This window comes from Musa acuminata, chromosome BXJ2-11 (assembly GCF_036884655.1).
Source record: "Musa acuminata AAA Group cultivar baxijiao chromosome BXJ2-11, Cavendish_Baxijiao_AAA, whole genome shotgun sequence".
Taxonomy (NCBI): domain Eukaryota; kingdom Viridiplantae; phylum Streptophyta; class Magnoliopsida; order Zingiberales; family Musaceae; genus Musa; species Musa acuminata.
In genome coordinates this window covers 22,350,211-22,362,791 of record NC_088348.1, presented here as the reverse complement: position 1 = coordinate 22,362,791, position 12,581 = coordinate 22,350,211, and the positions used below count along the sequence as shown (strand labels likewise).

General features: G+C 45.0%; 1 protein-coding gene across 2 annotated transcripts; it reads left to right on the top strand.

The window, feature by feature from the left end:
• The first annotated feature begins 211 nt into the window (after positions 1–211).
• Positions 212–3,137, top strand: LOC135627110 (rust resistance kinase Lr10-like). 2 transcript variants are annotated; one of them, XM_065133073.1, is made up of 4 exons: positions 212–1,128; positions 1,718–1,741; positions 1,825–1,925; positions 1,995–3,137. In XM_065133073.1, the coding sequence occupies exons 1-4, from the start codon at positions 393–395 to the stop codon at positions 2,901–2,903; spliced, it is 1,770 nt and encodes a 589-aa protein (XP_064989145.1). In that variant the 5' UTR covers positions 212–392; the 3' UTR covers positions 2,904–3,137. The 2 variants fall into 2 exon arrangements, with proteins under 2 accessions (XP_064989145.1, XP_064989144.1); XM_065133072.1 differs by having other exon boundaries at positions 1,825–3,137.
• The last annotated feature ends 9,444 nt before the right edge of the window (positions 3,138–12,581 follow it).

Below are 12,581 nucleotides of genomic sequence, written 5' to 3'. Positions count from 1 at the left end.
AATATTTATAAAATAATAATTTTTTTAATTTTTAAAAATTTAAATAAAAAATTCTTTCTATACTAAGATTTTTTTTTTTTTTTTCGTGTGCAACTTCCACGAAGGTGCGTCACGATTCCTTTTCTACTCTATTTTATATATGTATATCACAGTCAATCTAATTGACGTGGAGAAGACGGACAGGAGGAGTTGTAGTCACACCTCCCACCCTTCGATGACCATGCGTTTAATTGAAACCCCACCACGCTCCCTAACTCGGTCGTCTTTGACGTCTCATCTTCCGAGCAATCACCGCAAGAATGATCAAACCATCGCGTAGTTCCCCGATCAGTTAGTTGTCTCCCCTAAGAGCTGAAGGGGAAGGCCGATCCCTCCCATGCCCCTGCGAGGCCATGTCTCGGCTCCTCTGCACCCTCTTACTCTTGTTCCTCCGAGCTTCCTACATCGAGATGACTTGGGCCGACGAAGACGACGACTTCATAAAAGATTGCACGAATGCAACGTGTGGAGGTCTACCGATCAGATACCCCTTCCGGCTGCAAACTAGTCCTTCGTACTGCGGTGCTCCAGGCTTAGAGGTCTCATGTTCCGGCGGTGTCGCCGTCCTCGCACTCCCGCAGATAGGACCCTGCAAAGCGATCGATATCGACTACCAGTCCGGCATCGTTCGAATCAAGCTTGGGGAGTCATGGTCTCGGTGCCCCCTGCGGACCCTCAACTCCACCAACCTCACCACCACCATCTACCTGCCTGTATATGGCCATGACCTTCTTTTGCTGAGCTGCTCGAAAGAGATAACACGAGTTCAGGAATGGATTGCTGGGCCGATCTCGTGCCTGGGCAGTGAAGGCCGCTTCGGTTATGCAGCCAATGCGTACGAGTCCATGGACGAGATGCCTGCCGGCTGCTACGTGGACTCGCCTGTTAGTAAGATCTCTAACTATGAAAATAGGGACTACTACTCATCATTTAATGAGTGGGTGCAGTACTTTATTCGAACGCAAGAAATGAACCTTCTACTGACGATGCCGGAGATCGATACATGCACGGCCTGTGAGACGGCAAACGAGCGCTGTGGATTCAGCCGAAGGAGAAACAAAACCTACTGTATGAGCGGGCCTCATCATGGTAAGCTTCCACCATTCTTTGTGTCCGATACTTGGTGTCGATAGATTTGGTGGGGCAATTGCTTCCGGTGGACCTTTGCTTCATGTTATGCATCTATTGCTAGATTAGAAATTGCCAGAGGATAAGGTCCACCCAGAACTAATTTGATTGATTGAGCATGCGACATAAGATGGATTTGCACCGCATATACTCATATTATTTTATCAAGTAGAGAGAGACTAATGACCCAAATAATTAAACCTAATTTAATGGTGGTGATATAATTATCAAATACTTAGAAATTATTTGTCTCATCCCCTCATCATGCCTAATTCTTGGTCTGTCTTTGACATCGTTGGCGATGATTCAATCAAATAAAATAATTAGCCCAAAATATCTAAATTCAGGCTAACGGTAAGTGTATCCATCGAGCACTAAAGCACTAACCAATTCAATGAATCTTCTCTTTGGTTGAGACGGTCTTAGTTATTATTTTGCCTGTCTAGTTGTTCCTGTATAAGTCAAGTAACATGGAAACAGAGTGAAGCAAATTATGGCTATGAACAATGAAGGGAATTCCCAGTGACCGCTCTCTTCTGCTTCTTTGCAGGTCCCAACTTTAAGCTCATTGTAGGTGAGTGCTCAAACCATTTCTCACATACAACTTGTATGAGAAGAATTGCAGAGTAATTTCCTCATAATTTCTCTTCTTCTCAGGCCTATCCAGTGGTGGATTTGTTGTGCTTGTATTGGCAGCACTCCTCGCTCTATTATACGTCATAAGGAAATCTGCGAGAGACCAAGAAACACGTGTGAAGGTAGAAAAGTTTCTAGCAACCTATAATAGCGATGCGAAGCCAACACGATACAGTTTTGCTGATGTTAAGAGGATGACCAAGAGATTCAAGGACAAGCTGGGGCAAGGCGGATACGGAAGCGTGTACAAAGGCGAGCTACCCAATGGAATTCCCGTAGCGGTGAAGATGCTGGAGAAATCCAAAGGCGAGGGCGAGGAGTTCATCAACGAGGTGGCCACCATCGGAAGAATTCACCACGTCAACATCGTCCGCCTCCTGGGGTTCTGCTCCGAGGGGTCAACCCGCGCTCTCGTCTACGAGTTCATGCCCAACGAGTCCTTGGAGAAGCGCATCTTCTCGAGGGACGCTAAAGAAGCGGACAAGCCGTCTCTGAGCTTGGAGAAGTTGCTCCACATCGCGACAGGCATCGCTCGGGGCGTCGAGTATTTGCACCAAGGATGCCAACAACGCATTCTTCACTTCGACATCAAACCCCATAACGTTCTTTTGGATGATGAACTCAATCCGAAGATTTCGGACTTTGGTCTTGCCAAGCTTTGCTCCAGGGAGCAGAGCCTGGTGACCATGACGGCTGCGAGGGGGACGATGGGCTACATCGCCCCGGAGATGTACTCCAGAAACTTTGGGACGGTCTCCTACAAATCAGACGTCTACAGTTTCGGTATGTTGGTCTTGGAAATGGTAGGGGGAAGGAAGAACCTTGATCCTGAGATCGGAAAAGAGAGCGAGATCTATTTTCCGGAATGGGTGTATGACAGATTAGTTCAGAACCAGGATCTGGGATTGGCAATGCAGATGGAGGTTAAAGAGCAAGAAGAAATCATGAAGAAGCTCGTTGTCGTGGCTTTATGGTGCATTCAGTGGAGTCCTATGGATCGACCTTCCATGACTAGGGTACTGCAGATGCTAACAGGGAACTTGCAGAGCTTGCAGATACCCCCCAAACCTTTCGTCTCCTCACTGGATCATGGAAACTGATACAAACGCTGCATCGTGACCGATGAAGCAACCCATTAGAGAGCAGACTGAAGGTGCATGCTGCACATTGTGACTTGCTCTTCGTATGGTAGCTATATCTAGGCTTCAGGCGTTCATGTTGCGTAAGGTGTTCGACAAGGTCGATCTCAATGTATTTGCGTAAGGTTGGCTCGAGAAGACTCTCGTTCTGGGCAGCATTTCAACTTCTATAAAGCTCTTGTTCTGCTTTCGCAATTGGAAGCATGTCACCGTAGAAATAACCTACGGTGTCAATATACTCTAACAGGACTCACAGGCCAAAAGATGAAGCTGATATCCAGCGAACTACGGTAACATCTTGGTTTCCCAATTACCTGCACTCTCTATCAACTTTGTAAGCAGAAAAGTCTAAAAAAAAAAAGTTTGCAAATATATTTATAATTTTAATATATATTTAGAGAAAAAAATTTGAGTGAATATGAAAAAGATGTATCGTAGATTGTTTTGAGTATTTAGTAATCAACAGATGAAAATTATATTTTAAATGTATATTAATATAGGTGCTGCTTGGTAATTAGATTACTATTAAATGTCTTATGACTTATGATGCATCCTTCGTAATCATGCAAGTGATCCTATTATGGCCATTGCTATTGGGATTTTTATCCATCATGTATCATAAATTATAAGTTATTTAACGTGATATTATTATGGTAGCCAAAAATAAATCTTTTATGCTTATTTATATTTGGTATGACTCCAAAGTTGTAATAAAAATATTAAACAGAAAAGTAAATGCGCCATGAAAATGCTCCGTCATAGTAGCTAAAATAATAAGTTTACATAGTTATTTTCCATAAAATATAAATTTTCTTCTCTTTTGGAATAAGTCTATTGATTTTCTTACATACTTTTGCACTTTATTTGGATTAAGCATGGAGCTTGATCTTTTTTCCCCGATTACAAATGTTTATATCCTTTGATTGTAACTCTAAGTTAGTTCATATGTGATCAGAGCAAGATGCTAGTGCCAGTGCTATTATTGAGTTGCCAATCATATACTATCATCGAGCAGCTACTTGAGAGGGTTCTCCTATTTGCTTTGTTTCTTCGAGTGAATGGGCTACATGTTGTCCACCTCTTTCCTACTTACATTTCTAGCCCTCGGAAACTATCCTTTCATCATTGCTATTGTCCTAGTAGCAGTTCACGTCAAATGTACATTGTAAATTATCTTTCTCTCAATATATACTACTCTTATCCTTTTACAATAAGACATGTGTTGTTAGGTAATTACATGACAAATTTATCCTTCTAATATTTTTTAATATTTATTTAAAAATAAATAAATATTTTTAAATTTAAATTAATAAATAGGTAAATAAATAAATGTAAACTTAAAAAATTTGTATGGTCTAGATATATAAATAAATATAAGCATATAAATAACTATAAAATAATTTTTAAAAATAAACAAATAAAATTTTATTTTACAGAAGGAAATGAGAATGAGGTTTCTAACATATAATGGTAATCTTATGATTTTAGAGAATATCATAAGGTATTTTAAACAAATTTAAAAATTTTATTAGTGTTGGTGAACCTTTACGTCGTGGTCGAGGTGCCAACATGGCTCGGTCCAGTCTCAGATGTACAAGGTTACCCACGCGGATGCTCGGGTGGTGTGGGCAAGCGTTGGGTCGGGTTTGCTAATCATAGGTGCCCTGCAAGCCAATCACGTCAGTGATGACACGTGTGACCTGACACGTAGTCTTTTTTTACTTATTATATTCTGGCATTTATCACTTTATATATATATATATATATATATATATATATATATATATATATATATATATATATATCCTTGGATCTATGCAATGGGAATCGAATCGTGATGAGATCACGATGATAAGACCGATTCACCTTTAAACATAGATCCTAAATAATCTCCGTCGTAAGTTACTCGAAAAGGACATTGAGATAACTGGACAGATTAGTGTGTTGTATATCCGTTTATATGATGGATGCAGCTAGTCTCATAGTCGCTCATGTTGAGACACTAGAGATACAATACATGTGCTAATTTGGGAATGAGTTCACTGATTGATCCGCTTACGGAATGCTAAATGGTTGATGATGCCTTATTCTCAGACAACGATTCCATAGTCCTAGTGGTGTATCTGATCCTTAGATTTGAGACACTAAGGATGTCCTGTATGAGTGCTCCACTCTTTGATACATGACTTATAGGTTTGGATGCCCCAGATCTAGCACAATCGGTCATCGGGAGTGGTAGTCAATCTTATAAGGGCTATTAAATGTCGATAGAGGATCATCCACTCTCGGTGTCATGAGAGGAATGTCCCATATGTTCTTGCTTAAACAAATCCCTGGCTAGGGTCATTCGGATTAAGAGAGAAAGAGTTCTCTTGGAGAATCTGATTAGAGTGAGACTTGAGTAGAAACCATATGGGTCTAATAGCACCATGCCAGATATACGGTCTCTGTGATATTAGATGGATGAGGACAAATAGGTCCAATGGATTGGATTCCTCTATATCGTTTAGAGACTACGACGTAGTGGCCTTGTACGTCCATAATCGATGAGTCGAGTGAATTATTATTGAGATAATAATTCACTGAGCTAGAAGGAGTTCTGACAGGTATGACTCATGGCCAGCTTGATATTGGGCCTAGAGGGTCACACACATATGGTAGGCATTACGATAAGTAGAGGTTCGGATATGAGATATCCACCAAAGCCCACATCTTATTGGATATCTAATAAAGTCTCTGAATTATTGGATCCTATGGATGAGATACAAAAAGAGCCCATAAGAGATTATTGATAGTGATCCACTAATTTAAAAGGGTTGGATAGTTGGATGGAGATCCAATACCCAAAAGGTGAGGATCCATTACGGTTAAGTTAACAGGGGACCTCTATAAATATGAGGGATTCAATAGTTTATAGGCTAGAGCTTTTTTGCTTCCTCTCTTATTCTCCTCCCCCTCTCTATCTCAAAGCAGGCTTGGAATTTTGAGGAGCATTATTGCAGCCTCACTATGTGGATCACCACTAGAGAGGAAGGCGCTTGATCTCCTTCACCCTCTCCTAGAGATCAATAAGGATTCAGTGATATACGATCTCCCTAGGTAACACAATCTATCTCACATGTGATTTTCTATTTCATGGATTTTTACGCACCAATCTTCACATGACGACGAACATATCTTTGAGAATTAGGGATTTTGTTTTCTGTTCTTTTGCTATGCATATGTTGTCGCCCCTAAGATTTCCCAATAGAGTTCGAACCTCATCCCCTGAGCACGGTCTCCTTTCTTAGCGGGTGGTTTGCTTCTCTGCCACTAGGCTCCTGCACACAAGTCGAGGTCAAGAGGGGGATTTTCCGACTTGACCCCTCTGATGTTTAAGTTAGCTTTCCATTGAATGAGTGAGAGTAGGATGCTTGAGTGGACCAACCGCCTCGTATTGGCTAGGCGATGGGCTTTTATGCCTACCCACAGGGGTTGGTTGTCCTTGCCTCTTAATGGTCACCGTCCTCTTAAGCGACGAACCCATACCTTTTATGTTGACATTAGTTGTCCTATGTGGCGTCGCACCCAAGTGGAGTTGTCCCTGCCTTTGCGGGGTGGAGGAGTACATGAGCAGCGCTGTTCCATTCTTTGCGGGGACGACGTCATACCCAAGCGGTGTTGCCGTCACACCCGAGTGGCACCATTCCACTCTTTGTGGAACGACATCATCCCAAGTGATGTCGTCCCAACTTTTGCGAGGTAATGTCGTACCCGAGTGATGTCACAATTATACCCAAGCGACGTCTTTCTGCTCTTCACGGGATGACGTTGTATTGACATGGTCTGCCACATTGACTTTGAAACTTTTCGTTGGTGTTGATGTAGCTGCGGTCAGCTACCTGGGGGTGTGCTACCAAGAGCCATGTTTCAACTCCCCCAAAGGGGTTTGAGGCGTAGCATGGTGCTCTAGCTTGAGCGGGCTGACCAACCCACTGGAATTGGTGGTTCAATCGTGAGTTGATGCTGGGCTGGACGGAAGTAAGTGTTGAATGCCTTTATGATTAGATGAGCAATGCTGCTTGGGTATTGAAAGGTGGCATGGTCAAATTCCATAGCTCAGGGCCAGGAGGCTTATGCAGGGCTGAGCATTACAGCTTGGGCGAGGGACATTGATGTAAGCGAGCATTCTTACTCGGGTACCGAAGATTGATGAGATTGAGCATCGTGACTCGAGTACTGAAGACCAGTGCGACTTAACACCATGGCTCGGGGCGTTGGAGACTGATGTGACCGAACACTATGGCTCAAGTGCTGGAGACTGATATAACCGAGCACCATGGCTCGGGTACTAAAGATTGATGTGACCAAGCATTGTGACTCGGGCATTGGAGACTGATGTGACCGAGCACCATGGCTCGGGTACTGAAGACTGATGTGACCGAGCATCGTGACTCGAGCATTGGAGATTGATGGGACCGAGCGCCATGGCTCAGGCATTGGAGACTGATGTGACCAAGCACCATGGCTCGGGTGCTGGGGATTGATGTGATCGAGCACCATGGCTTGGGTGCTAGAGACTGATATGATCGAGCACCATGGCTTGGGTGCTGGAGATTGATGCAACCTAGTGTCGTGACTCGGGCACTGGAGACTAATGTGACCCGACACCATGGCTCGGGTACTAAGGACTAATGCGGCCGAGCATCGTGACTCGGGCATTGGAGATTGATGGGACCGAGTGTCATGGCTCGGGCGCTGGGGACTGATGTGACCGAACACCATGGCTTGGGGCGTTGGAGACTGATGTGACCAAGCACCATGTCTTGGGTACTGAAGACTGGTATGATCGAGCGTTGTGACTTGAGCACTGGAGACTGATGTGACCGAGCACCATGGCTCGCTCATGGCCGAAACTAGTTAGGGCAGGAACCTTCCCGCCTTGCGATTTGGCAGGAAATTTTTGCATTGGTGGGAATGCTTTGTCTTGGAACTTATTTTCCTACATTCTTTTAGGAGCCATTATGGCGAGGTGAGCAATTGATTGCATCGGGGGGAGGTGAAGGGTCACCTCGGTTGGTGGAAATTTTTCCTATAAAAACCCCCTCCCCTCTGTTCTACCAACCCTCACTAAGTCCATTCCTACACTTCAGCACTCTTCCTCCATTGCCCTTCTTGGTCGGTTAACACTTCAGGTTGATCGGGATGTCTCCTTCTTATTCTCCCCCTTCCTCCTCCTCTTCTTCATCATCTTGTAGGTCGAAGTCTGAGGACGCAACGTCGACCTCGAGTAGTGGTTTATCGTCAGGTCGAGCGTCTCTTGTGAATGAGAAGGTCATTCAGGCCCTCAAAGTCATGAAATCTTTACACAATTTTGACTCCGTCATGATTGTGGTGCTACTCACCTAGGTCAGGGATCGTTACAGCATTCCGACCGAATATGAGTTACATGCTCCTCGACCTAGACAATGCGCTCATGACCCATTCTCGGACAGGTTTGAGTTAACCCTCGATGCCCTTGAAGCAGGGCTCAGGTTTCCCCTACACCCAGTGATCGAGGCTTGTCTTTCATGGTGGTAGATTTTACCATGGCTCCGAACTCATTGCGATACATGGTGGCCTTCCTCGGGGAATGTCGAGGCTCGGGTATCACCCTGACCCAATCACTATTTCTGATGTGTTTTCATCTTTCTAAGGGGCCGGGTGGCTACTACCTATTGTCTCATGGCAGTTTTAAGGTGAGCGGGGGCACCTTCCAATAATAAGAGGTGAAAAAATCATTATTTTTTCATTAGTTATAGTCGGGGGTGGGGATTTAGTCTTCGATGGTCGGCTCAGGTGATTAACAATAATTGTCCCAAGTTATCTAATGACGAGTATGAGCAGCTCAGGCATTTAAAGGAGATTCTTTCTGCTTCCCAAGCTGTTAGGGATATGACTGAGTGGTTGGTCGAGATAGGTCTTACTCTGGCTCCTCGGGGTATGACTCGGGCCAATCCCCCCTTTACTCTACAATTGCACCATGATTACTTTGTGTCACTGACTATCCTCCAGTTTCTTAAGCAGATATGGTGAACCTTAAGGAATTGAGGGGCATGCCCCATGCCTCTTCAGCCCCTTGGCCTAGTCAACCCGCCACGCTAACCTTAGGGTACTTGGATCGATCGGGGAATTCTGAGCCCGACCGTCCTCATAAGAAGCCAACGACCAGGACATCCAAAATGTCTGAGTTCTCTATGGCTTGAGAGGCCGCAGGTGGGCCTCTGGGAATAGCTGAAAGAGTCCTACAGGCGAGTTTGCTTGATGGAAGGTGAACTGCTGGACCTATCCCGAAACTTGGAGGCGGCTCGAGCATCGAAGAACAAGGCCGAGGAGGCTCTCGCGGAGGAGACTCGAGCAGCTCCTGCAAAGAACAAAAAACTCATAGAAGAATACAATGAGTCTTGTAGGTTTGGGCTACAGAGGTCAGGGTAGGTTACTTATGAATATGGATACTGGGTCGTTATGTCTTGGTTTTGGGCTCAGTATCCCGACCTTCAGTTTGAAGAAGATCCCTTCATTTGTCTTCCGGAAGATGATAGTGTGGAGATGCCCGACAAAGTCCCTTTCGACGATAGAACGAATCTTCCTAAGGCTTAGGGTGTTTCCCCCTTCTTTCTTTCTTTTTTGTGGCCAGTTTAGCACTATTTTGTTTTGTATGCTGCGACCAGTCAGTAGTATAACCTTTCTTTATCAATGAAACTCTTTTTCCCAATCTTGCGAGGTGCACATTTTTTCTCTTCTCTTTTGGTGACGAGGGCTTTAATCCGACCCAATAGACTTTTCAGACATAGAACTTCAAATTTGATATGTACCATGCTATCACGAACGGTCATCGTGCACTCATAACAACTTCGTTCAATGAACCATTCGTTGCTTTTGCATGCTTGAATAAAGATATGGTAACCTGTTTTACCTTGGTTTTGTATGTTTTGCTTGTAAAAATACATGTTCGAATAGATTGCAGTGCTATAATGAGACCGCTCACTATGTCGGGCCAAAAAGCCCCAAAATGGCTCCATTTTTGGGTGCCACAGGCTGTTTTTTATAGCCCACTGTAGAACCCAAAACCTCAGCCATCTCAGCACCATGAAACCCCCTAGGTAGGGTTGGATGTGGCTTCGGTATATTATTGGGTGTTGAACAATCTTCACAAGTTCACATGTTTTCTTGATGGGAACTTGCCTTCGCGCTCGGCACTCGGTGAGCAGCTGTTTGTGGACTTGCAGTTGTTCGTTCAACCTTCCAAAGTCCTTGTTTTCCTCCTTTCTCTCTTTTCTCTTGTGCACTCAAGGTGCTTACTGAATTGCTTGTAAAGTTTCCCTCTTCGTGAGATGCCGAGATTTATCCATCGCTCATTTTCAATCTAATCAACTTTTTATTTTACAAGTCCTTTGGGACCTGTACGAGGTTGCAACTAGGCTAAACCTTTGTGGATGCATATGTCGCAAGGGCGCCTCATGACTTAGGCAAACTCAGCTAAGTCCAAGAAGTTGGCATAAGGGTGCGTCGCGACTCAAGCAACTCAAGCTAAGTTCATGTCTTTGCCGCAAGGGTACCTCACGACTTAGGCAATTCTAGCTAAGCCCGTGACAATGCTCTCAGCAATTGCCATCCTTCATATGTTGCTAAGTGGCAAGTACCATCCCAGACTATCATCGTTACCTAGTAAGGACCTTCCCAGCTCTGGGCTAGCTTGCCTCAGGAGTGAGTCAGGTCGCTGACCTCGGCCTTCCGTAGGACTAAATCATTGAGCTTGATTGGTCGAGGGCGCACCCTTCAATTGTAGAGTCTTGCAATGTCTCTTCTATAAGAGAGGGTTCGGAGGTACGCGTCGGCTCTTCGTTCCTCAACGAGATCTAAACCAGCTCGGAGTCTGTTTCTCGATGTGACATCATCGAAGTTTTCAACCCGAGGTGTCGAAAATAGTACCTTGGGTGGAAGCACCGCCTCACTACCGAACTCTAAGCTGATGGGTGATTCCCCCGTGGCAGTCTTCGGTGTTGTTCGGGAGGCCCATAGTATGCTCGGGAGTTCATCAACCCAGGTGTCGTGAGCTCCCGTGACTCTTCTCTTCAGGCCTTCCAATATCGCCCAGTTGGTTACTTCGACTAGGTCGTTAGTTTGAGGGTGGGCCACCGAGCTAAACTTCAATTGTATCCCATAGCCCGAGCAAAATCTTTTGAACTTTTCGTTGTTGAACTATGTGCCATTGTTGGTGATGATGGCTTTGGGGATGCCGAAACAGGTAATGATGTTCTTCCATACAAATCCTATGACTTGCTTCTTGGTAATGGATGCCAGCGACTCAACCTCCACCCATTTGGTGAAGTAATCCACTTCGACGATAAGAAATTTTCGTTGTTCCAAGGTCAGTGGGAATGAGTCGAGGAGGTCCATCCCCCATTATGCGAAGGGCCATGCATTGTCCAAGGGGGTTAGCGGAACCACAAGTTGATGATGTGTTCGGGAATGATTCTAACATTGCTGGCATCATTGTACATACACTATGGCATCTCGATGTATGGTCAACCAGTAATAACTTTGTCGGAGGACTTTGAAGGCTATGGTCCGATGGCCAATGTGCTCCCCGCATATCCCCTCATGGACCTTAGCTAAAACCATTTGGGCCTACACGGGATCCAGGCAACACAGGAGCAGCTGGGTGAATGACCTTCGATAGAGTCGTCTGTTCACCTCACAATACCACGCCTGTATGCGTCGGAGCCGTCGAGAGGCTGCTTTGTCGATTGGCAATGTATCATCCCTTTTGTAGCAGAGGATCTCTTCCACCCAAGTCGGGGTTGTACCGGTCGTGGCCACCTCTCCAATCGCGATGGTCCGGCAAGGAAGCTGCTCGACTTCCAGGGGCAGTTCGGTGCTTGCACTCGAAGTGAGTTTTGCCAAGGCATATGCTTGCGCGTTATGCGCCCATGGCACCCTTGTTATAGCGAAGTGTTGGAAGCAGCTAGTGAGTTTCTTTGCCTCAGACAAGTATTTTGACATGGTAGCATCCCGAGTCTCATAATCTCTGTTGATATGACTGACTACCAATTGAGAATTTGTGAAAACCTTGATGTTTTAACATGGAGTTCGAGGACCAACTCAAGTCCAGATAGGAGTGCTTCGTACTCGGCCTCAGTGTTGGTGGCTTTGAATTCAAAGCAAAGCACATGTTTGAATGATTGGCCATTGAGACCTTCTAGAACAAGGTTGGCCCCACCCCTTTTGGTGTTTGTTGAACCATCCACATGTAGGCCCCATCATTGCTCGGTAAGTCTATAGGTGTCACCTTTGAGAGAGTTAATTCTAAGACGAAGTCGGCGACAACCTGAGCTTTGATGGCCATCCTTGGGACATATTGTATGTCAAATTCTCCTAACTTGACCGACCATTTGAGCATTCATCCATATATGTCAAACTTGGACAAGATTTATCGTAGTAGTTAGTCGGTCACTACTCTTATCAAATAGGCTTGGAAATAGGGACGTAGCTTCCGACCCATCTGGATGAGCGCCAAAGCTAGCTTCTCCACTGGTTGGTATCGCATCTTAGCACCGCCGAGGATGTGGTTCACATAGTAGACCAGTTGTTGCACTCCAGAATCTTCCCGAGTCAATA

What these genes read in the sequence shown, in the direction of transcription:
- LOC135627110 (XM_065133072.1), top strand. Translation starts at nt 393, where the DNA reads ATGTCTCGGCTCCTCTGCACCCTCTTACTCTTGTTCCTCCGAGCTTCC. An exon ending in TATGAGCGGGCCTCATCATG is followed by an intron (nt 1,129 to 1,717) that starts GTAAGCTTCCAC and finishes GCTTCTTTGCAG; the next exon opens with GTCCCAACTTTAAGCTCATT. An exon ending in CAACTTTAAGCTCATTGTAG is followed by an intron (nt 1,742 to 1,824) that starts GTGAGTGCTCAA and finishes TCTTCTTCTCAG; the next exon opens with GCCTATCCAGTGGTGGATTT.